Source organism: Apus apus, chromosome 1, assembly GCF_020740795.1.
Source record: "Apus apus isolate bApuApu2 chromosome 1, bApuApu2.pri.cur, whole genome shotgun sequence".
Classification (NCBI taxonomy): domain Eukaryota; kingdom Metazoa; phylum Chordata; class Aves; order Apodiformes; family Apodidae; genus Apus; species Apus apus.
This window is the reverse complement of record NC_067282.1, coordinates 173,518,259-173,544,323: the sequence shown is the minus strand read 5'-3', so window position 1 is coordinate 173,544,323 and position 26,065 is coordinate 173,518,259. Positions and strand designations below refer to the sequence as shown.

The following is a 26,065-nucleotide window of genomic DNA, read 5'->3' as shown; positions in this document are numbered from 1 at the left end:
GTTAAAATCCTTTCTTCCACAGTAGTGTAATGAAAAAGCAGAAGATGAAATATCTTTATCTTGACATCTGACTGTCACAGGACAGTCTTTTAAACAAGACAAATACAGCTCAGATGAAACTATTACAGTATGAATGCAGTGGTAACTAAAGTTATTAAAGAAGAAAAAAATTAAATTAGAGCGTACAGTCAAAACAGAAAGCTGCAAGGATGTTCTGCATAAGTATGTCCTAGGATCAATTCCATCAATATTCTAACAATCGAGATGATTAAATCAATAGACAATATTGAGTTGTGTCTCCCAGATCTACTGGAGGGCAATACTCAAATTAAGAAATTACCTCGGCAAGTTAAAAAGTTTAGAAAAATAACATTTAATACTGGTAACTATAGGAATCATTCAAAACTCAAGTCTGAATCAGTCACTGCAGCAAACATGACCTCAGATTTTTGACACCTTCAACGCTATAACATAGCAAAAGGCTATAAAGTATTCCAGTTTAATTGTCTCGTGCTATTTACATCACACTTTTTCCCCTGACCCAACAGGGATATAACCAATGAGCAGGTGCTGAATTTAAAAAAATAAAAAAACCCCTCCTCCTTCTCCCCCTAAAAAGAATTCCTGACTTACTTCAGATCTATGAACCTTCTCCATATTTCATTAACTCTTCAATTCATAGAGTTGGCAATCTTTAACAATTTAAAAGAGGAAAACACTGCCATCTCCTGGAGCAAGGGAAGCCAGCAGCAGTTCTCTGCCTGCGTTCTGGTCTCCATTTTGCATTGTTTGCTTGCACTGAAAAGTAACCTCAGGGACTGAACAAGTCACCATCAGATGTTGCATTCAGAAGGACAAGCAAAAGACTACAGTAGAGTACCACTTGCAAGGCAAGTCCTGGTGTTCTAAGGTCAGTAGTAACATGAATTGTGTCGACTCACCCTCCCCACCAAATTCTACATGCATGAGCAGCTTCCTTTCAGCCTCCCATATCACATAATCCTGAATGGAAATCTCTGTAAAAGTAGGAGTGGGGCTAGAAACCAAATATAGCAGCATATTCTCATTAAAAGCATAGCAGACTGGATGGAGTTGTAGGTGACTCCAGGCCTACAGTTTTCAAAGCTTTCTGCTATCATTTTTTGCTGTCCAGGATCCATATTACAATCACCTGTTTTAATCTAGCAGCCTTCAAGAAGCATCTTCTGACAACGTACCCGATGCTCTGTTAGTATAACCTGGTCAGGCTTACAGCCCTGCTTCACACTGAACAACTCCTAACAACTCCTAACAGTCCAGAAGAAGACACACTCCATTTACAAAGATATATACAATTGCTTGGGTTACTTCAAGTAACTTGGAACACACCTAGTAAAAGGAGTTCATACTGTAGGGAAGCTGCAAGGAGTGTTATATAAAAGCTCTTCCACTTCCCCACTGACCTTGGCTATTCTCCTAGTGCTTAGTTCCAGGGCTAACTGGAAGCCAGCTTATGGATCTAGTGCTCCATTCACATCAGTTGCTACCCTGTCCAAAGAGGGAGCTCAGTTAACATTTGTTTCTTCACTGGATTTTATCTGAACTAGAATATTCAGAGCTGCAGATGTTTTAAAATTATTTTTCTGATTATATAGATTATAATATTCTTACATTTTCCTATTAATCCATCTTGGAAGTTTCTAGTCTTTTGGAATAGATTATCGATTATAGATTACTGAATATAGCTGTTAATCATTCCTCATAAAAAGAGTGTAACTACCAAAACAGAAGCATTAATGTCAGAAGGCTTCCATAGTCAGAGAAGCATCAGTAAAGCTCAAAGGGTGAATCAAGATGAAAGCACATCTGACAGAGTATCAGCTGGAGGAAAGAGATAGTGGTCAAGCCTAGAGACAGGCAAATTTTTAGACACCACTACTTGGATCCTACAGTTCAATCTTACGGCACACTTGACAAGTGCCATTATTTCCTTTTTCTTGTCACGTGAACAGTATGAATAACTTAACACTATTTCTTATTTCCTCTAAGAATTTCAGGTAATTTCATGCCTTTATTTTCTTCATACTGGAAATACATTCTGCTTAGCTTCCTGAGGCTTCGTAAGGGCTTTACCTGGTTAGAAACAACTGACCTAAGAGATAAGTTTCATCAGAATATTTTAAAAGTACTCTTTGAAGAACACAAAGTGTTTTTCCCTGTACTTCTAGCTTAATTCCACATTACTTGGCTTCCTTCTATTCTGCAATTGCAGTTGAAGTTCACAGCTGTAAATGCTAAAATTCATTCAGTTTTGGGTAAACTCAAGTAAAAGAACTCTGGAATTCTTTGGCCATCCTACCTCAGGCTCACTTTGCACACTACATGTTCTTACGTGGTATGTCCTTAGAAAAGAACAATTTAGGCACATTAATAAAAACAAAAAGAACTCCTTAACAGTTAGTATGTTCAACTCAAGATTAAGTTTATTTTCTAAAATAAAAACATGCACATTTGTAATATACACCATCTGATTCTTACCAAATACATGTATAAATATTTTTTTTTTCTTTTTAATAAAGATCTCTATCTACAGTCCCAATCCTGAATGCCAGCCTGCCCAATTGTTTTTTAGGCAAACAGATTCCACTGAAGTCAATGTAGATCTGTATTGTTTCAGGTGCTGGAAAACTAATGTACCTGCAGAACTAGGTAATTACTTCTTCAGGCACTTCCCATTTGGCTAGACCAAGTTTAAGAGTTTCATTACTTACACAAAAGCAAGAAAATTCCAGTCTTTATAGGCTTTTTCAGCTGATTTCACATGAAGTAAATGACGAAACAAATTTACACATCAGTCATCTCATTAACAGAAAATGCCATATTTCTTCTCCAATTCTTCAACAGAATTATCTTTCAATCCCATGTGGTTCACATGATTGAACAATACCTGTGCAACTGTAAAAGAAAGTCCCAACATAAACTGTTATTTTTGTTATTTAAACTCTTAAGATAAATCAGTCCAATTCCTTCCTCAGTGAGAACAAGGATTGGATTATATAGCTGAAATACAAGTAAATTTTTGGAACTCCTGAAAGGATGAAAAAAGTAGAAAGGGGAGCTCTCACTTTGTTTTGATGCCCATGAACTGCCTAACAAACATTTCGTTACACAGCTGTTTAATCCCTACAACAGACAGCTTTCATTTTGTTTACTCTCTTGGCATTATGGCATTACACGTAGAAGATAAAAGTTAATGCCAGATAAAGCTTACAACAGGTTGAAGGCATGAATGGAATTCCTAAGAGGAATTTACTTGCACTTCAGTAAGTCAAACAAGTAGTTTTATTTTGAGGAGATTCACATATGAAAAATTTGAAAGTATAACAGCTATTGCTGAAACTCAGCTGTAAACAGTAAATGTGACATTATTTGGTTCCAGAGAAATGCTTTGCTTTTAGGTGTCTCACTGTTACATATTCCTTCTGGTGTGCTAAATAAAGAAAATGTTTGAGATGAAAACCACTTTTATAAACCATGAATTCAAGCCAATGTCAACCTGAATTGCAAACTAACTTAAGTGATGCCTCAGGAACAGGACAGACGACCAAGCTAAATGGCTTAGAGACATTAGCATTCTTTCTGCTGACAATAAAGTCAGGATTCACAAGAAACAGCTGTAAATTGTGGAAACTGTAATTTGGATACATTGCATCTCAGATATAAGCTTTCATACAAATTCATAAATCTGTAACATAGCCAGCTACAAACTGAAACGCCAGAGAAGCTTACTTTATCAGTCTAACATGCAGTGGTAGTACTGATTAAAAATAAGGGGATTTAACTGTATTTTTCAAGTCTTAAGACCAAGGAATCAAAAGATTAAGAAAAACCATATGACATTCGTATTAACTTCTGAACCAATCAAAAAGCTAGACAATTAACTAATCTTAACTGATTTTTACATGGAATAAACAGGAATAGAATTAAATTTGAAGTATTTCTTCCTACATTCTACAGTACCACAGATGAAGTTTTAAAAAGACACTACTGAATTACTTACTTTTTTTCTCTGAGCCTGACATAAACATTACTGCCATATCAAATCTTTGTAATTCAGACAGCCTCTGGAGGATTTCCAGGATGAGTGATGGCTCTTCTTTCCTGAGGAAGATTATTAGAAATATAAAAATAACTACTCTTGATTAGAAAGATTCACGAGCTGCAACCAATATTAAAGACTTGAGGAACAAGAAATAAAAAGACCAATGGAATTCCCTGCTCTGTCTCATCTCAATGCTAGCTGGAAATCAAAAGTTGGGCAATGCTTATTGTGATGTAGCCCAAGATTAAACTCTGTGTTTCTCAGCTTTGGAAAGTTAATATAGAAAACTGATATTGTGCAATTATATGTCAAAAAAACATATACAGTAATATGAAAAAATACTTCATACAGTCTGTTCAGTTTCCAGTGTAGAATTGAATTCAGAAACATACAGTAAAGGCTATTTCTTTACCTCTTTTCTGTCTCTTTCTTCAAGATATGTTTAATTTTTGGGGGAGGAAAGAAAAAAAGGCAATTAACCAGAGTAGCGATAAGCAATATTTAACAAAAAAGGAGTTAAACTTACTCAATGTAGAAATCATGTAGAATTTTCAGTATCTGGTTAAACAAGTCTGGATCCAAGGATTTCTGGAACAGTTTTGGATAAAGCGAAGGCTCTATTTGCTTTGGAAAAGTTAAAGAAGTGTTATTTTTAAGGCAAAAAAATACAGTTGAATAACAAAAATTAGAAATTAGGTTTTAGGTTGTCCGGAACAGTTGAAGTGCATGAAAGCAAACAAAAGGAAAACAAAATACTTGCGCTACTTTATGCTGAACATGAATTTTGTGGGTTTTTTTGTGATGATGGGTACTAACTTCTTTTAAAAAAGAATTAAGCAAATTTTTTTTGCATATAAGCAGAAGTAGACAGTAAGTAGATTGATGTGTTTCAAGCATTTATTCAGTTTAAGAGGTAAGAATGTTGCTATGTCTGAGAACCCTAGAAGCATTAATTTCAAAAAACCAGAATTTAACATGGTTACTAATGTATTTAATTTTTTACAGAATCATAGAATGGTTTGGGTTGGAAGGGACCTTGAAGATCACCCAGTTCAAGCCCCCTGCATGGACTGAGAGACCTCTCACTAGAGGGCCCATGTTTGAAAGAAGAGTACACTTAGACTGTACTCAGACTGAGGTAAGTGAAGAGTCAGGCACATGAAGAGAAACACTCCAATGTGGATTAAACTACTTGGTATTATGAGAAGGCAATTAAAGGGACTGTTGTACACTGTTAAGATGCTCTAAACAGAGCTACCTTTTCCAACAAAGTTTGTGCTGTTTCTTCAATGTCAGCAGAACAATACTATGTTTCATACCTTCAGGTACAAGTACATATTTTCCGGGCAGTCTTTCAACTTCCTGAAGTCAGCCTCAAGTTGGAAAGAATTTGCAGGAATGGCAGGGACTGGAGAAGAACTAGATGAATTTGTGATTTCTTCTCTTTGTTTGTTGACAGGAAAAGCTAGATGTGACATTGATGAAATTCCTTTTACAATAGCAGGAAGCCTGCAGAGAGATTTTTGAAACACGTGTTCAAGAAAATGTTTAAGGAAATCCCTTCAATCTTTACATTCACTAAAAAGCTACAATGTTATCAACATTTTTTTAAATAATGTATCTTACTTTAAGCAGGTAGCTAAAAACACCCTCTCAAATTATGGAAGCTTTATATCTGATTCATCCTTTAAAAAAAAAAAAAACACCACCTGCAAAGAATTATGATTATACTGGGGCTTCTTCTACTTTGTTTCTGGAAATTACTGCATTTTAAGGTACAGGCTACTACCCTACACGGCTGCAAAAAAAAAAAAAAAAAAGTACAGTTTCTGCAATTTCATGCTGCAAAATAATAACCATATCAAATGAACAAACCATTTTTAACACTGATTACAGTGGAGCTATTTTTTGTCCTGCAATTTGTCAGTGACGTCCATTTATTTTTCAAAAGTTATAAAATAGCTAAGAAATACACTTTTTTCTTCAACACTTCACAGTAAATCCATCTGACAAAGTTGGAAAAGATGGCTGTGAAAGGGTGTTGGAAATTCTTCAATCAGAGTTTCCTTAGAAGTATTTACTGTTAACAGAGTGAGATTATGTTGATGCATACAGAGCTCTCCTGAGCAAAAAAGTAAATTTCCAATATCTAGCAGGGATGCAGTTGGGACAGTGGCTTCTATATTTCAGCCTTCTTTCAGCCAGCCAGACTTGAGTTTGCCTAGCTAATAGAGTGGAACATGGGAACTTCAAACAGAAGTTACTGGCTGCCTGATCAGCAGAGGAAAGAGTGGTGACACTATCACCTGTGCCTTTTCTCCCACACAACCGGTGTGCAAAAACGTTTGAACCCTGATCAGAATTTACTCTAGAACATCACAAATAAAAATCGCAGCTAGGGAAGATGAAGTGCACAAAGAACAGACTATGGCATACAGGAAATTATTATGAATTTCTTTATATTTGGAATGTAAGAACATGACTAGTTTTCCAACTGACAGTAAATACATAGATCATACTTATCTCAACCGCTACATGATCAAAGAGGCAGACGTGGAAAAACTGCAGTTTCTTTCCACATTTTCTTTTTAATTCAAATTCTCCACAATATGTTTGTTACCCCATCACATGCAGGAATCTGAAAATAAAGATTTCAACTACGTTTACCTTTAAAAAGGGAATCAGAATTTTTATACTTACTGTAATGGTGGTGTATCACTGACTTCTTCTATTTTCAAGTGCTTTGCTTTAGGAATGTCCATTGTAGTCAACTGATCATCCTGATCTAGATTCTCTGTTGTTTCAACATTCATTGAATTCCTCCAGCTACTGACTGAAGAAGTAGTGCCAGGCAAATCACTGTTTGGTGTGTCATCATCAATTTCTTCAATGGGTATTCTTTGCAAAGGTTTCTAAACAGAATACACATCTCAATGTCATGTATGTAGCCTCAACATCAGTGTTATGTGCAGACCCCAGATAAACAGCTGTGTTTCATTTTAAATAATCTCATGATAACCAGTTTCATCTATAGCGGTGCACGTGAAAGAGAGTTTTAATGAACATAAATGGCAAAAAAGGAAACTTTGTGACCTTGTACAGGAGGCTTTACATGATCATTTTACTGCTTTATCCTCATAAACCTTAGTATCCTTATTCTAGAGGATCCCAGAATCTGTATTCTTTTTTCCTCAGCAATAGTAATTTTAGAAAGTGGGTTGTTGGTTTTTTTTCCTCTACTAGGGTTAAATGGGCAATGAATACTATATATTTTGACCAATGGCTGGTAAAGTTTTGTAATTTAGCTAAAAGCATCCATCAATACATGCCTTGCCCCTCAACTTAAAATTTTGAGATGACAAGTATCTGTAATTCATCCCTGCTGGTTGATCAAGTTACATACATCTTAAGGCAATTAATTCTACCACTAGAGGATGTGTTACCTAAAATGCTTCAGCTTGTTTAATCTCTGCATGGTCACCATTGTTTTTGATCATGACTTAGCACCAGCTTCACAGGTCTTACAAGGAAGCACCAATTAGTCAGGGGAGGAAAAAAAACAAACCATCATCACTTTTTACTTTGGAATTTCATCTCCTAAACATGAACTTAGTCTATCTTGCTCCAGAAATACACATGCAAATACACGATTAAACATACTCAACAATGTAGACTTCCAGAAATGGCAGACATCTAACTCTTAACACAATCCTATCAAAAGTCTTCACAGGAGTTTGCAGACTGCTTTAAATCATGCCAGAAACCCCATCTTGTTTGTGTACTGACAGACAATACACCCTTTGCTTTGACAATTCACAATCTCATCACTGCGCTAAGACTGCGAGGCTGCCCAGTAGATGTGAAACAAAATTACAGTTCTCTGAAATCCTTGGGCAATACTAAAAGCACAGATGATTCATCTAATCTTGTACTTTAGCAGGATAACAAAGAAAAAACAATCAACCCAGTGTCTTCACCTAATTTAGAAGTGAAACTGAAAACTTATACTTGCCCATTGTATTTCAGCTACTTCACAACAAATTCACTTAGGTTTCTACAAATACCGTACCTTGTTATGAAGACTGCATAATATTTTCCTCCTGCCTCTAAAATGGCTCAAAATAATCACACATTTTCTACTAAAACTATCCATCTGAATTATATATTTAATAGAAGTAAACATTTTGAAATCTGGAAGAGCAGAACACTACAGCACTCTACACAAAGCGTAAGCACGCTATGTATTTACAAAATTCACTGCTGAATGTATAAAGATTACATGTACTAAAAGTGGAAGCTTAATACATAAAGAAAGCTGACATTATTCTCTGTATTACATTAATTTTGTCATATTTAACTCATTAACACCATCATAACTAGTGATAATTCATAGTCCAAAAATACTGCTTCTTGAAAACCAATACCCAGCTATTCTGCAGTTTATGTGGACAAAAATGCAGGCTCAGGGCTGTTGCAGTAGCATCTAACATGGGTAGACAACATGTCTTGATTGCACTTTGGCTGCTATAGAAACTGTAAACAGTAGGAGAAAAGAAGGGCTGTTTACCCAGAGCTTTCTCAAGTCTGCAATCAATCATGGAGACTCAGCTGCCTCTCCTTAATGCTCAACCGTAATATTACACAGTTAAGGACCATGAGAGGGTTGTGGGGTTGCCTCCCTATTTTGTATTAATTTCCTGAGTGTGGTACTGTAGACTGAATGCTTACACCACTGCTACTGTTACATATGGAAATGCTGAAGTTATGTTCTTGAAAAACATCAAAAGAGTAAATCTGTAGATTTTTGGCTTTCCACAGGCAAGAAAGATGTGTCTATCAGGACTTAGCCTACCTAAATTGCAGGAAGCAGTTTTTAAGCTCTACTTTTACCATCATTATAGAAAGCAACTCACAAAACAAAACAACTTACTGTTGATTTCAGGTGTAATGGATTATCAATCACTTTCACTATGTCTTTTATTTCCGTTTCTTTAATCAACACTGCAGGATATTTTTGATGGGTTTGCTGTTCTTTCTCAGCTAAATCCTGAAAAAATGGTAGAGTTGTCCAAAAGATCAGAAGTTTGAGCAATAATAAGATATGTTAAAAAAAAAAAAAGTCATAAAAAATGAAAACATTCTATTACTATGATATTAGGAAACAAACAAAAAAAATAGCACAAGTACACATACATTCCTTATTTTAGTGAGTTCATTTATCGCTTGTTTATTTCCAGGTTCCAGCTTCAGAACAGCTTCAAAATCTGAGAGAAAAAACAACATACAAAAATTGTAGACATTTCAAATTACAAAGTACTCCTGGCAAATCTTTAAACCTTCTATTTTCCTTTCACAGCTCTAAAATAATTAAAAGCAGGTGAGTTAACACTAATGGCTTACACCATGACCTAGCTCTTAAACACATTTTTCAATTTATTCCTTGCTACTCATCATAAGCAGCAACAGTTGTCATCTCACACAAAACTGTCTTCTGATCATGGGATACCACCACAAAAGATTTTCTATGCATTCAATCAAACACAACAAAGCCCCACCATTCTTAACTTTTGCACTGATAATCTCAATTACTCAACATTTAATTGCTATTAGAATATTAAAAAAATCAGGATGTCCTTGTACTCATCACTTATCTATCACAATTAGGCTAATTCAAGGTCATACCTTGTATAGCTTCTTTTAGCTTTCCAAGAGCAACTCTGGCAGCTCCTCTTCTGGCAAAGGCTTTAGAATAGGAGGCATCTAAGAGCAGAGCTTGTGTACAGTCATTTTCTGCCTCTTCATATCTCAGCAAAAGAGTAGTATAAAATTAATATTCAGTTTCAAGAGGCAGTTTCAAATGAAAAGACAGAACTACCCAAAACAAAACATGAAGACAGATCTTAATTGCCTACATACATATAAATACACACCACGGAGCTAAAATGTAAAATAAAAGTAAACATATTTTATATGACTTCTCAGCACTTCGAAATCTCAGTCAAATCTTTTGGTATCTCATGTCACAGTGCTGACTCTTTTTATCATAATAGAGAAATTCACTTCCTCTGTGAAAATAAACACTTAAAGCCTGTCAGAGCAAACTCCACCTTAAACATTAAATAGCCTTAAAATGAAAGTCAGCATCATAGCTTTGTACTTCCAAAACCTAAAAATACTATTACAAACAAACCAAAAAACAAAACAAGGGAGAAGCATGCATATGAGATCAAATTTCTCCATATCTGAATTTCTGTGACTTGTCCTTAACTATTTCAGAATGAAAAGTCAGTAATTCACTTCATTTTATGATCAAATTATTCCAGTTATATTTAGTTACATTAGATCATTATTCCGCTGTGTGCATATTAACATATTTGCAATCTTTCTTCTTCTGCTCCTTCAATCTATCATTAATTTTATGGAAACAGAACTGGGTTTCTTTGCAGTTCTTATCTGTTCTAGGGGTTTGTAAGAATACCAGTGAGCCTCTGTTCCATTTTATGTTTGGAACTTCTTTGAAATATAAATACTCAAGATACACTGATTTATCACACAGAATTGATTTTCTTGCTTGATCCTTCAGTTGAACTATCATTTCTTCTGATTCTCTGAGTACATGATTTGCATAACCATATTCTCTATGGCTTCAGTATTAACTTACAAATGTTGCATCAGAAACATTTTCTGTACAACCTGTTTGATAATCTCCTGATTTGCAATCAGTGTATTGTCTCTAAGATACCCAGACAACTCATGTTAGAACAGATGACCAACATAATGCTCAGCTTTGCACTTCTCATGCTACCAGTTTAAAAGGTTTACAATACCACACCATCAGGGAGTAAAAACAAAACAAAACAACTTCAAAAATGGTCATACAGAATTTCTCTCATTTGCTAGAATTCATGCACGTCTGGATCCATTACTGGATAATTTGAATAAAGCTTAATTAATAATAAACTAACTCCACATACACACATCCATTAGCAGAGTTAAAGAAAAATATTTTAAAATATGTCAGCTTCCAGAAAAAGCTCCATTCCCATTCACTCTGAAGTCAGAAATTATAGTCCACTTCTTTTTACAGTGCAACATTTAGTAATTGACTGAGTTTCATAGTCAAAAAGGACAAAGCTTCCAGCAGGACAGTTCTAGAAAGGTGAATATCTAGCATTTTACACACATAAAAGAATTAAAATCAAACTTTTGAAACTACAGTTTCATACTCGTGCTATTTTATTCTCTCAGAACGTCTTTCCTACAAAATGCCTTGTAAGATCACACATATCAAACTGTTCTCTCTCCCTGTTCTGTTTTCAATATGATTTATTCTATAAGGAATCCTAAAAATAATTAGAAGGTGTGACAGTAACTTGAGTGAAAATCGACTTGATCATTCTTCTGTCTCATTAACAACGAAGTTTTTAAAACCAGCAGAGCACATGCAATCCTACTTACTTTTCAAGCTTCAGATAGGCCATGGCTCTGTTCGCTGGAAGAAGCGCATTGGTGCCATCTGCTGCTATACCACGGGTGTAACATTCGATTGCAGTCTCATACTTTCCTTCTTTAAAATAACCATTACCCTGTAATAATCAGGTTAGAAAAAACAGTGTTGAGAAAGATCTAGTGTAATGAATTTTTCTTATGGTTTTTAGTAGACAGGGTCACAATAACGAGAAGTGGGATCGCAAATAACACCCACATCAGGGCAGATATTTATGGCATATTTCTTCATATCAAAGCTTGGAGGCAGACCACAAAACATACCTTAACTTTTTCTATATGAAGGATAAAAAAACCAAAACCAAAACAACTGCTAAATGCATAGTTTAAGTTCAGACTTGTAAGTCTTTAACTTGTGATTTATCTTAATGCTTGATATGCAGGAAAAGCAACCCTGTATCTCCAGAATTTAAACACAAGCTGAATAAAGCTGAACCTTTGCAATTCCCCGTTCAAGGCTGTTTTCTGTGCTGCAGAAGACCCGTCTTTATCCTGCTACATCTATTGAACTGCTTCCCTGAGACATTGTTGACAAATGTTTGTCAAGACAAACGTTTTAGTTGATGATGGCATTTCTTAATTGCAACAGTAGGGAGAGAGAGTAATCAATAAACCAACTGTTGAGTCATGACAGTATATCCAGAAATATGTTTTTTTATCATTGTTGCCTGCTCTCCCTGAAGTCCTTTTAATAGCTACTTTTCACCATGTAATCAGAGGTTTGAAAACACAAGAAGTAGTCCACAACTCTACTTGGACAGAAGGGGTAAAAATGCATATAATACTGGACAAATGGTTTATTTGTAAAATACAGCTAAAGTTCTACTTATTTTACTACATATTTTAAATTTATCACCTATAATCTGTGCTATAAAAGCTACCTTGGATAATCATTCCTCCAAAGAGTCCAAACAGAACTCATTGTTCCCCTCCCTAGAGACTAAAATGGGGAACAATTAAGGTTGCATCGTGTACACTGTCTTTATGAAGCTCCAGACACTATTAGGCTTAATGTACACATCTGGATAGCTAATATCACAACACTTTTCTTGGTCGATCCTGTTCCACCAGAAGCTGTAACTTACCAGATCTTTTTCTGTAATAGCCTTCTGCTTGAGCTGCTGGTCCTCAATATGCTTCTTCTCTTCGTCTGTTAATTCTGGTCTGACTGCACCTTCAGACTCTTTGTGTTCTGAACTTTCTTTTGATGACAGAGCCTGCAGAGATGTAGGGATTTTTCCTGAGTATCTCCCACACTTACACATTTTCAGAACATAAATCAGGATAAAATACAAACTTTTAAAATGCAAAAATCTGCTAAGCATTTAAATAGAAGTGTCTGTGTTGTATGTTGAACGCAAACTGAAGAGATCAATCTAAACTGTTCCTGAAAATGTATTTCTGAGGGACTACAAGTCATAACATTACTTGGTAAACAAGAAGTATGTAATTTCTGAAACACAACATAAAATGACCCATAGAACTTGTCTAAACATACTCCAATTCACAACTTGTTTATTTCTTCAGTTACTGGAGACTAGGTCTTCACTCTGAAAATAAATTTTTCAAGGACTTTCAAGACTACAGTTGAAGAGGTATAAGCATATTCACACAGTAATTACAGATTAGCTTATATTTACTGAAGTAATTTTATTTAATATCCTCTCCTTGTCATGAAATGGATCAGACTTGCAGTAGAGTATTACGTTCTGCTAGGTTTAAACCCACTTTCTGGTGTGGCAGACCACAGCAACCAGTGGGATTACAAGCAGGCTTTTCTCGTATGTAGTGCTACCTTGTACCAAAATACTACAAACGACTGAAAAAAACATCAATACAGCAAGTAGAAAAACCCATCAGAGAAAACACTTTAAAAAAAATACACAGACACTGGTGCACACATCCAATCTTAGTTTGTTAATCCAGCATTACACTGATGTTTGCACGCATGCCAGTTACCCAGGAGAAACTCAGTTACAGACATTGACTTCAGTGAACCTCCAATTCCACAAAAAGCACATGAGATTTTGTTGAGTTTTGTTCGTTACAAATGTAAGTTCATACATATATAACTTGAAGGGGGTATATTAATTTATGTTAGGGCCTATTAATCTTAGTACCTGATCAATTTTCTTCAGTTCATTTTTTGCTTCAAAGTTGTTTGCATCCAGCTCTAAAACTTTTTCATAATCTATTAGAAGATCAGAAAACAACATTTCAGGTAGGAAATCCAGAGACTAGTAACCACGGTATAAAATAAGAGCATTCTTCCAAGGCAAGCCCTTACATAGTTACCTAAAAAGTCCAAGACATTACACCAAAACCACATTATTCTGAGTGTCCTGGTTTGAGATGCTAAAAGCTACATTATTCTACAACTTCTAATACCTGTAACAATCACTTGGACTTGCTGCTTGAATTTCACCTTGCCAGAAGAACATACAATGTGGTATATAATTTCTTTGTTTACAGGCAATGAAAAAATTCCTACATTAAATAAGCAAATCACAGGAGCTTTAACCAAGCAGAACAGGTTGTATGTATTTTAAGGAATGAGTTTTAAAAAGACGCACCTTCTTTAGCACCTTGAAGATTTTTCAAAGCAAAACGAGCAGCTCCTCTTCTGGCATAAGCCTTTGTGTAATTTTTATCTAAAGCAAGAGCTAAATTGCAGTCAGATTCTGCAACTGAAAACCTGTTAAAAATACAAATTAATTAGTTTGAACATATCTAGGTAACAAACCCAAAACTTCAGCAAGTCAGCTTACTCTGAAGCTTTATGGTTTCTCTCTGGAGTGGAAATTTTACATGCTCCAGAAGGGACACAGAACAAGTATTTAACCATCTCTCGATTCAGAACACATTCAAACAGGAAAATAAAACAGAGGACAACAATGTCTACTCCAACAGAAAGAATCAGGAACTCTCCTATACCCTTTCTTCCCCTGAAATAAATTAAAGCCCTAGAAACAGAGTTTGCTGAATCTGAAAGGCAATTTTTTATTTTTTAGTCTTATACTGTAACACAGAAGACAGTGAACTTCCAGCATGAAAGCAGAGGAAAAAAAGATGAGAGAGACTATCAAATTCCTTATCTTGGCAATTCCTCTTTCACTTTGAAACCATAAAGAAGGCTGCAACAACTATCTTAACACAGACTGTATTATTCATCATGCTCTAGTACAATCAAGAGTTAAAATCAGACAAAAAAATTTGAAGGCAGCATTCAAAAGAAAAAACATTGAAGATTTAACAATACAAGTCTTACTTTTTCATTCTATAAAAAGCCGATGCTCTGTTTGTGGGTAATACTGGATTGTATGGATCAGAATGCATCCCTCTGGTGTAGCATTTTATAGCTTCATCAAAGTTCCCTTGTTTAAAGAACTTATTACCCTGTGATTAGAAGAAAGTCTTATTAGCAAATTACTGCACATTCACAGGCATATTACTAATTTTGGTGAAAAAATTCAAAGCTTGTATTTTAGAATGCTCAAAGATTTTTGTTTAACATCTCTCACAAAGTATTGCTTTACTGTAAAACATTTCTTTTAATATGATATTAAATATTCTAATATCCAATATTAAGTATTCTAAATATCCAATATTAAGTATTTCTAATGATTTATGCAATAAGAGGGTTTAATTATATATTGGTTTTCAGTATCTGTAGGTCATTTCCAAAAACCTGTAACAAGCACATACATAGCTGCTTAAGTTGCCATGAAGAATTATTGAAGTTTGTTTTGTTGGTTGTTTGTTGTGGGTTTTTTTCAGTTTTTAGTAACTAGATTGGGCACCCTGGCTTTCAAAGGTAAGTAAGTATTCTCATTTCTGCCTCATTTGGGACACAATTTTTGCCTTCATCTACTTCACTGCAAGCAAGATGATTATGATCAAAGACATCTCAATTACTCCGTGTAGACTAACAAACATCAGGAAATTTCTACAGCAGCAGGGAAAGTCAGATGTCACCCATGCAGACAACAAAAAAACCCTAATGAACTGTACTGAAGAAAAGTATGGACTGACAGATGGTTTTAGATGATAAAAACATTGAACAGAAATGGCCCCAATACTGAGTATAACAAACAGTTATAACACTACAACCTTTTCCTTCTCTGCAAGAGCTTTTTCTGCATCTATACGGATTCCATCTTCCTCAGAGTCTGATTCTGGAGATACGGAATCATGGGTACTATCTTCTTTATCAAGTTCTTCAAGTATTTTATCCTAGAATCAGACAAAAATAAATTACCTTTACTATAATTTAACAATACAAAATAAATCAAGCAAGACTTTAGTATAATTAGTAGTGGGATTTAAAAACCTCTGTTGCCTAAGTCCTCTTTACCAAAGAGTATTCCACACTCCAAAAATAAGCAACCTATCCTCTAATACTGCTAGCTGTGCTTATTAGAATTAGGACCTTTTAATAGATTTATCATTAAACCACTTTTTTTCTTTAAAGTCAAAATTAATCAGCTGGATGAGAACAGTCAATAGAAAACTAGTATTTCTCAACACTCCAAATTTTGAACACATAACCCTTTTGGAAGAAAGCTACTTTACACGTTCATACAGTACCCAGCACAGTAAGATGCTGCCTTGTGGACTGAACTCTCAGCACTGTAAGAAAATCTGATATAAGACAATCAACCTGGGAGCAAGACCGAGTTACCAAGTAAATATTCTGACTCACCACATCAAGTTTTCCCCATGCTTCATAATCATAAGACTTGATCTTGTTTTTCTTGTTTTCCTCTGTGGTTATCTTTGAAGGGACTTTACTTTTGCTTTTCTTCTTTTTCTTGAAAGCCTTGTTTCGAATTGGTGGCAAATTCTAAATTGAAATAAGTAATTTGTTATAAAAGAGGATGTGTGAAAGTCCCTTGTATTGAAGAATCTGTATTACCTAGATCCAGATATAGTATCTGTACCTATTGGCTAGTTTTATTTTAAAAATCCATCCAGCAAGCTCTTCTCAGGAACTCTATAAAACCTTTAAGGACAGCAAGTACCAATCTTTCAATATACAGTAATAGCAAATATCACATGTATGATACAAATTTAAGTTTCAGAAGACAACTCTCTGCAGAGTATCACTTAATGTATTGATGTGATACTTCAAAGTGAGCAATAAGTAATACCAACGCTGCAAACCAAAATATTCTCCTGGCTCTACCCAGAACTGATTAAAAATGTATTGGCCCCAACACCTCCAGAGGCTACTGCCCCACAGCTCTGTTGATGGATTAATTTACACAGGAATCTTTGGGCTGCTTCAGATGAGGAACAAATCAGCTGGGTCAGCTCCTACTTTCTATTCAGATATTTTAGGTCAATGTATGTAATTTTACTGTAGCAAAAAGCAATTATTATAAACACTATCACATTATTAATAGCTGCGTTAATATAGACACTGGACTTGTGATTTTACCTCTTCTGGGACACCACTCTGTTTCCTTAGTTCAGAATCCACTTCTTTAATATCTTTTTCCCAGCTCTCCAATTCTCTCATAAAATCCTGCAGCTCTTCAGCATTTTGCTTCATTTGCAGCTGTAGTTCTAGTGCTTTATTTGGTGTAGTCATTGTAATCTGCCAAATTTCAAGGAAAAAACTTTCTAAAAAGAACTTGAAAGTATGTATTGAAGGAATCCAGCTGCTTCAAAATGAGGAACTCTGACTTATATGCAAGACCTGCTTCCAAACAGCACAGTAGGAACATTACATAGTAAGAAACTAAGAAGAAACACAATTTAAATGTCTTTGCAAAAATTACAGGAAGCATGTTACTAGATAAAGTATATCAGAACGAACACGAAGTCATGTTTTCCCATGCCCAACAAGTCAAGGAAAACCCTGAAAATGGCAGCAAGATGGTCTTCATTTCAAGCAACTTCTGCAGTGTTTCAAAGATGACAGTATGATGAAAAATTTAACACATGTTGAGGCCTTTTCTTCTTCTGGTATCGCTTGTTACTTGGAAGAGGAGACCAACCCTCACCTCGCTAAAATCTCCTTTTAGGCAGCTGTAGAGAGCTATAAGGTCTCTCCTCAGCCTCTTTTTCTCCAGACTGATCAACTCAGGTTCCCTCAGCTGCTCTTCATAAGACCCTTCCCCAGCTTTGCTGCCCTTCTTTGGACACGCTCCAGCACCTCGATGTCCTTACTGTAGCGAGGAGCTCAAAACTGAACACAGTGTTCAAGACGCAGCATCACTAGTGCTGAGTACAGGGGGACAATTTCTTCCCAAGTCCTGCTGGCCACACTACTTCTGATACAAGCCACGATGCTGTTGGACTGGACATAAATGTGTGAGTACGGGGGGAGCTGTTAATTCAGACAGCTAAGACCATGAAACATGGGCATGGGCACACCAAAGATTCCACACATCCTAACACACCACAGCAAACAGTACCTAGAACAAGCTGCTCCAAAAGATGCACAAAACTATACTGTGACCTCTTGGAACTTAATTCTCTTTTGCTATCACTGACAAAGTAATATTCTTACACAGGTGAAAAGGCTAGTATTAGAGCTAGCTGTTTGTTTTCTGGCATCCTAAAGCATCCCGCACAACTAAGTCTGCTCCTGCTACCCACCAGCCTAACACAGCTCAGCTGGACCCCAGTCCACAGGCTGGCAGGAGGCTCCTCGCCAGCACGGCTCTTACACCCTTTCAGACAGTTTTAAGTGAGTCTTAGCGCTCGGCTCGTCCTTTGCTTCACCCGAGGGCTGCCTCTTCCCAGCCACGCCCGGGGAGCAGCTGCCTTACCCTGGAGGCCTGGCCGGCAGCCAGCGGCACCGCCGGCCCCGAGGCCGCGCCGCAGGAGGCTCAGGCCCACACCAAAGAGACCCCCGAGGCAAAGCCAGCCCGCCTGAGCTTCCGCGCCTGCCTCGGAGCCACAAACGAGGCCCTTCAGGACGGGCTCCCCGTCGCCTCCGCACACCGCCCGCGGGCTGCGGGGAGGCGGCACCGGGCCGACTGCGCCAGGGCCTGGGCCAGACCCGCACACCGCGCTCGCCCCGCCCGGCCCGGCCGCGGTCTCACCTGCGCCGGGTCCCGCCTCCTGCCGCTGCCGCCGGACGCCCTCCCCGCGCGGCCCCGCTTCCTCCCGGCGTGCAGCGCGGCCCCCGGGCGGGACGGCGGCCGCTCCCGGCGGCCCCGCGGCGGCAGCGGCTGGGGCAGACAGCGCATGCGCCCGCCGCGCCCCGCCCGCCGCGCTGCCGGGGAGCCGGCGCAGCCATTGGCGCTGCGGAGCCTGCTGCCCTTCGCCCCGCCGCCCGGACGGTGGCCGGCGGGCGCGGGGACGGCCCGGGGTCGGCCATGGAGCAAGGGGAGGCCGCTGCCCCGGCGGCCGAGAAGGTTGGGGAGGGGGAGGAGGAGGATGACTTCGGCTACCGGCTCTTCCCGGACCGCAACAAGAAGCCGCAGAGCTTCCTGGTCCGCAGCCTCTTCACCTTCCACAACAGGTGCCAGCTGATGCTGAGGATGACCCTGGACACCAGTAAGCCCACTCCCAGCGGGCCCAGCCCAGCCCCGGCGCAGCCGAGGGGTCCCCGCTAGACCCGGGGACGCCCGGGCCCCGCTGGAGCGGCCGGGCTGCGGTGGCGACCTTGGGCCCCGGGTCCCGGGGCGGCAGCTGCGGCCTTTCGCTGTCCCCCCGCTCCGCGCCCCCGGGGCGGCGGGACGGGCCCGAGCGGCCGCGGCGTGGGGCTGCTGCTTGCTGAGCACCCTGACCGTGGTTAAGACAAGAGAATGTCCATTTCAAAAGGAACTCTCTGCGGTTTTTTTATTTCCTATCAGAAGGAACTTCACTAATTTTCTTGATACTTGAAAGGGCTTGTCGATATCTGGTTCACTTGTGCCCGTTTCGCTATGTAATGTTGACACTGAAAACGGTGGTCACTGTAGGCCACTCTATTTAAGTCTGCTACTAATAAAACAATGTTGGAAGTTCCTAGATTCCTGAATGGCTTTGTGTATATCATGGTTGTATGTCATGATTCCATACGACTTTACATAGCCTGAGCTGGAGCAGATGCCAGTTGCACTGCATAAAGGTTAAATGCTACAACTTAAGAATTTGCATTTGTAGTGCTTTTCTCTCCTCCTTTTTTTTTTTTTTCTCCTTGACTGTTTCTGTATTTTGATTATAGATGACTTTGAAAACTTTTGTCTAGAGAAATTGATTGCAGCAATGTTTTTCTAGATCCATATGCTAAACTTCTTCTTGAGGCTATGAAGCAGTCGGGCTGGTACGTGCACTAATTCATCTTCTGTGTAGTAACGTCACTGTTATGTGGAGTTAAGGTCTCTTTCAGATTCTTCCTTGTAACTTTGTTTGTTTGGGCCTTTCAGCACTGTCTTCAATGACCGTCATTTTTCCTGTGAAAACTGTGACGGCTGTGTCAGTGGAGGCTTTGATTCTGCCACATCCCAGGTAGGCACTGGACATTGTCCTCTTCCAAAGAACTACCATTGTTTTAGTGTTTTTTACTATCATTAAATCTACTAATGCTGATATCCGAGTTGAAGTCGAGAAAACAAGATAAATGAAAGATGTTCCATGGTACCGGAGCTAGTACGCTGCTCTTCATGAGGCTGTTCATGTGAAAAACACTGATCTAAAGAGTCTAAATGTTGGTGTGTGCTAGGCCTCTGAGAAGTGAGGAAGGTGTTGGGTGAAAAGCTTACCTATATTTTTTCTTCTGCAGATTGTTCTGTGTCAGAACAACATTCGCCATCAATCCCATATGAACCGGGTGGTCACTCATGAATTGATTCATGCTTTTGATCACTGCCGTGCACATGTGGACTGGTTTAAAAATGTCAAACACTTAGCTTGTTCAGAGGTGAGTTAAAATTCTTCTAACATTGTCATTATATTAATTACTGCTGGTTATTAGGGATGTTTCGTGTTTAAATAGGCACAGACTTCATTTGGTTTAATCCTGTTAATACATTTTGTTCTTTCTGTCAAGTCAACCTAAACAGTTTCATTCAGAAAAACAAATGTTTTGTTTTCACAAATAGTGATAAATCAGTGTCATACTAAGTAAAATGTGATATCTGTGAGTATGACTACAACAGGAAGTGGTTATTAACAAATTAGAGTAGTTAGAAATGAAAACACATTCACACGTTAATGAAATGTTTATACGATTCTCTTCCTACTCTGTAAATCTTGGTATGTTGGGTAGTTTTCACAGTAGTATAGTAACCTTATTTTTGTTTAAATTTCTTTTTGTTACCAATAAGCTTGTCTTTTCCTACAGCATACATTTCTTGTTTAATTGTGATGTTGCTAATAGCACACTTCAGTTAGGACTCTGCATCCGTTTCAGAGGACGTAGGAATTTGAAGCTTGAAAAGCCCTAAAAATTGATAAAATAGGAGGTGAAATTAAATGGAGCACAGGCTAGTAAAGATTTCTCTCGTGTACGTCGTGTATGTATTCATGTGCTTTTAGTTGATTTCTGATGTAATCCATATCACTTGACAACAGGAAAATGTACCCTTATGATTAAAACTATGAATGTACATTCTTGTGACTGTGAATTAGGTGGCTTTATAACTGTTGGCTTTTTTAAATACACAACATTATATTAAATTATATGAAAATGTTAGAGTGGCTATGTTTATGGGTTAGTTTCTTGTTTGTTTGTTTATGAGTTTTCTTGTTTGTATTTAATAAGAACATATTGATTCCAGACTTGAGAATTGAACAGGTTTCACCTAAAAGTAGTATGCAGGAGAACCAAAATAATGAGTTTAGTACAGAACAAATAATCAGATTTCATAAAAATTAATTTGGATTCATTAATTTAATTCCTATTTGCTGTGGAAGAGAGTCATGGTCCTGTCTTATTTTTTTATAGATAAAACTTAATGAAGTAACCTTATGTGTTATCAGTAAAGCCAGTCTGTATAACTGTGAGGAGTTGACCTTGGCTGGCTGCCAGGCACCCACAAAACTATTCTCTGACTTCTCCTCCTCTGTAGGACTGGGGAGAAAAATAAGATTAAAAAGCTCATGGATCAAGATAAGGACATGGAGGTCACTTATCAGTTACCGTCATGGGCAAAATACACTCGACTTGGGGAAGATCAATTTAATTCATGGCCTGTTAATGACAGAGTAGGATAGTGAGAAAGAAAACTAAAAAAATACCTTCCCTTCTTCCTAGACTTATCACCTTCATTCCTGACTCTTGTTTCTCCTTCCCCTCAAAGCATCACAGAAGGATAAGGAATGGGGGCTACAGTCAGTTCATAACACTTTGCTACTCCTTCCTCTTCACACTGTTCCTCTTCTCCATCATGGGGTCCCTCCTATGTGATACAGTCTTTCATTAACTGCTCCAGCGTGGGTCTTTCCCCTGGGCTGATGATCTTCAAGACCTGCTCCACTGTGGGTCCTTTCCACAGTGTGCAGTTTTTCAGGAGTGGACTGCTCCAGCGTCAGTGCCCCATGGGCCACAGTTCCTGCCAGAAAACCTGCTTCTGCGTGGGCTGTGGACTGCAACTCCTTTCAGGGCATGTCCATCTGCTCTGGTGTGGGGTCTTCCTCGGACTGCAGCATGAATATCTGCTCCACTGTGTTCCTTCACAGGCTGCAGGGAGACAACCTGTGTCACCGTGGTCTTTTCCACAGGTGACAGAGGAATCTTTGCTCTGGTGCCTGGAGCACCTCCTCCACTTCCTTCTTCACCTATTTTGGTGTCTGTGGACTGGTTTCTCTCATGTTTTTCTCACTCCCCCCTCCCACAGGTGCCATTTAGTGGTTTTTATCCTTTCTTAAATACATCGTCACAGAGGTGCCACTGACACTGCTGATGTGCTCAGCTTTGACCAGCAGTTGGTTTGTTTGAGAGCCAGCTGAAACTGGCTTTGCTTAACATGGGGGCAGCCCCTTTTCTCCTCTCACTGGAGGCACCACCGCAGGCACCTGCTGCCAATGTCTTGCCATGTAAATCCAATACAATTCAGAAATATTAACTATCATCTACTTTTTCTTTCTTTTAAGTGTTTACATAGTGCAGAATAAAACATGTAAGCCTCAAACATAAAATTAGAGAACATATTAAAACAAGATTGTGCTTATTCTTGGTCTTGTTAAGATTATTTGTTTGCTTCAGGTCATTTCATACTTACTTTATTACATGGTGTTTACCATTTTTATTGGCAGCTTTTTAATTCCTACTTTTTGTATTTTCCATACATTTATTGTCACTGTTATTTAATTATAGGAAATCTAGTTGTAGTTATATTTCCTAACTCAGATTACAGGGTGCAGAACAGTTGGCAGACAAAAGAAATTACAATGCACAGGACAAGACATTTACAAGCTAAAACATACATACTCATTTAAATGTGGCTTTTCCAGAAGCAGGTGGGTTACTGCTCTTCTGGGTATTGCAGCTGAAGTCTTTGAAAGGTATCTGCCTTTCTTCTTGACTTTGTAGCAGATTCTGATATAGACTGGGGAGAATATTTTCTTTCCATGTTCTTTTAGCAGTTCATATATACATATATGTACATACATATGTGTATTCTCTCTTCTGCTCATTCATTTAAGCTTTGGGAATATGTGAAAATTGGTCCCTGGAGAAATTGACAGGTTCTATAATAATACTTTGCAGTTCATTGAAGCTGAGAGGGTGGATATAAAGGGTGATAAGTCCTTAATAAGTACAAGTGGTCCTGGTAATATTCTCTGGGAATATCTCTCATAAAGATATTAAAGAAAAAACTTTGTTACAGCTTTTTTGACTTCTATTTCAATGTGTTTCTCTGATTGTGTGGCTTTTTCTTTTCAATAGATTCGAGCTGCTAATCTCAGTGGAGACTGTACACTGATGAATGAAATAGCCAGGTTTAAATTTGGATTGAAAGGACACCATCAGGTAAAGACTGTAGATGTTAAAGTCTACTGATTGGTTATGAGCCATCTTTACCTACTTGGTCTTGGCATTCTACACTGTAATAGCTGAAAACATCAGAGAAAGAAGTAGGTGCCATTGACTTGCTACTTTATCTTAATCAACCTTTAATAACTTCTAATGATTTGTGATAAATTTATTTTCCACCTTGTTTTTGTTGGAGTGAAATTCCTGAATACTTAGTCATATTGTAGAGCGTTACCACTGACAATGGATGTTTAATAAAAACCAAAGAAAAACAGGGTTTGCAGGAAATGTAGTGGAAGTACCTTACCCACTATAGGTGGGTAAAACTTTAAAGAAAACTGGAAGAAGGGGAATGACAAAAGATTCACAATAACCATGTTTGTTAAGTCTTACAGGAGTAATTTTTTTTAATAGTAATGAAGACTACATGTTGAGTCTGAAGTAGTTGCTCATGTTATAGCTTGTACCTGGGAATGTTTATGTATTTCTTTATCTTTTAGTAGGCAAGCTCTGTAAGCAAAATGTGCCATAGAGAGGTGTCAAAGTTAAGGCCAGTAGAGGAGTCATTCCTTTGTTTTTTATAGCTTTGCAATTGGAAGAGTACTGACTGGTACTTAAGTCTGTTTCTTTCTGACTTATTTTCTCTTGTGTCAAATCAAGTTGTACAAATACTTGATACCTACAACAAATGCTGAATAGTATTTTAATTCCTGTTTTAAGGAATGTCTGTTACTTATTTGACAGTTTATTTTGCACATGGAAAACTAAAATATGTAATTAACACAGGATGTACTTTAATGCTTATTACAGGCATTGTTTCACTCCTCTGTGATACAGAATGATTGCATTTGTAGTAGGAGCTAATGCCTGACAAAATCTGGAAAATATACTTATACTACTAATACCAGGTTTTTCTTTATCTAATTCCCACTTTAGACTTGTGTACGAGACAGAGCCATCCGTTCCATTCTGGCTGTTAGAAAAGTTAGCAAAGAAACGGCAGAGAAAGCTGTGGATGAAGTTTTTGATGCCTGCTTCAATGATCTGGAACCTTTTGGAAGAATCCCGCACAGTAAAAAAGATGCAAGACGTGCTTATAGAGACTTTCAGAACAGAGATCGCTATAATGCTAATGTGTAAAGGAAAAAAGAAGTGAAAAATTATGGCAATATCTGATTGTTTTGCAACATAAGGGGTTACAGTCTACGCACACGGTGCTGGTGGAAAGGGCAGTGCTATCACATGTATCAATTAATTTTATAAACTTTTTCCAGGAGCCAACTTGCATGGAAGTAAACATAGTAAATGAACAAGACTTAAAAATGGTGTTTCCTCATCTGTTATTCCAGCAAGATAATTTAGTATCCCAAAAGATTTGCCAAATAATGATCTGCACATTTCAGTGAACATTTAATTCTGTGCAGTCTGAGTAGGACTTGGTTTCTAAAACTTCTGTTGCTGCTGAATAAATATTTTCATAAAACCTTTATATTTTCACCCTCATTGATAGAGAGTCATAAACTTGATGATCTTCATCACTCTGTTTTAAAGATAAGCACCGGAACTACAGCTGTTGTACCTAGATTTAGGAACTATGGCTAAGCCCAAAATTTAATAAACTGCCACAATCAGTTTTGAACACGTCCTGAAATTCTTAGAATTTCAGCTCATCTAATGTTAATTTTACAGATATGTAAAACACTTTCACTTTTTAGGAATTTGAAAATTCTGCTTACTAGATTAAACCTACAAGCTGGATAGTCATTGGTGAGAGTCTATCCACCAGGTTGAGCTTTGCTCAAATTGTTGATGTGGCTTGCCATCTTCCTGTACTTGTTATGTGGGTAAGTTTGTCTGAGGAAACCAAGAAGCTGCCAACTTCATCCTAAGTCTGAGAGGAGCTGTTTCATTCCTCCATTATTTCCAAATATATGGTAGTATAATCACTGTCATGGATGCAAGAGAACCATATTTTCTTCTCTTTCTTGAAATTAAAGGTGCTGTTCAGCCCCAGGTACGGCTCACTAAAGTAATGGAGATGTGGGTCCCTTGTCAAGGGTTTGCAGGTGTAGCTGCTGTAATGGTTACTGGATCCAGATGCTATGAAGTGCAAAACATTGTAGACAAGCTTTCAACTTCATAGGATGTCAAGGTCAGGTTAGTGGTGGTGGCTTCAGTTTTCTGTGTAAAGTTGTTCTTGGCTGGAGAAGCATAGAATTGCTGAAGTTGGAATGGACATCTGGAGACACTGCTTTTTCAGCCACACTGCAGGTTAACCAAAGCATGTTGCTGCAGAGCATGTCTAATTGGGTGTTTAATAATCTCCAAGGATGGAGACTCTACAGCCTCTCAGGATAACCTGTTCCAGTGTTTGATCACCTTGCAAGTTTGTTTTGAGTTTTTTCCTACATTGTGTGTAAATGAAGATTCTTGTATTTCACTTTGTGCTGATTTCCTCTTGTCCTTTCCTTGAGTACCACTGGGAAGACTCTTAAGTCAGTCTTTTCTACTTCTACCATTGCCCCATCAGGTGTTTAGACACATCAATAAGATCTCCCTGA

General features: G+C 37.9%; 2 protein-coding genes across 5 annotated transcripts; one reads left to right on the top strand and one right to left on the bottom strand.

The window, feature by feature from the left end:
• Positions 1-2,440: 2,440 nt before the first annotated feature.
• RPAP3 (RNA polymerase II associated protein 3) lies at positions 2,441-18,767 on the bottom strand. Of its 2 annotated transcripts, none has more exons than XM_051608484.1 (17): positions 18,643-18,767; positions 17,028-17,186; positions 16,290-16,430; positions 15,698-15,820; positions 14,856-14,983; positions 14,161-14,282; positions 13,708-13,778; positions 12,673-12,804; positions 11,540-11,667; positions 9,764-9,885; positions 9,275-9,345; positions 9,012-9,128; positions 6,782-6,993; positions 5,401-5,590; positions 4,608-4,705; positions 4,040-4,140; positions 2,441-2,934 (listed from the first exon to the last, which is right to left on the bottom strand). In XM_051608484.1, the coding sequence occupies exons 2-17, from the start codon at positions 17,178-17,180 to the stop codon at positions 2,843-2,845; spliced, it is 2,001 nt and encodes a 666-aa protein (XP_051464444.1). In that variant the 5' UTR covers positions 17,181-17,186; positions 18,643-18,767; the 3' UTR covers positions 2,441-2,842. The 2 variants fall into 2 exon arrangements, with proteins under 2 accessions (XP_051464444.1, XP_051464443.1); XM_051608483.1 differs by lacking the exon at positions 18,643-18,767 and adding an exon at positions 18,367-18,474.
• Positions 18,768-18,799: 32 nt separating this feature from the next.
• Positions 18,800-24,991, top strand: ATP23 (ATP23 metallopeptidase and ATP synthase assembly factor homolog). 3 transcript variants are annotated; one of them, XM_051608486.1, is made up of 6 exons: positions 18,800-19,064; positions 19,805-19,850; positions 19,954-20,035; positions 20,310-20,447; positions 23,418-23,501; positions 24,441-24,991. In XM_051608486.1, exons 1-6 carry the CDS (start codon positions 18,980-18,982, stop codon positions 24,642-24,644), a joined length of 639 nt encoding a protein of 212 aa, XP_051464446.1. In that variant the 5' UTR covers positions 18,800-18,979; the 3' UTR covers positions 24,645-24,991. The 3 variants fall into 3 exon arrangements, with proteins under 3 accessions (XP_051464446.1, XP_051464447.1, XP_051464448.1); XM_051608487.1 differs by having other exon boundaries at positions 18,806-19,099; XM_051608488.1 differs by having other exon boundaries at positions 19,008-19,099; positions 19,752-19,850.
• Positions 24,992-26,065: the final 1,074 nt, after the last annotated feature.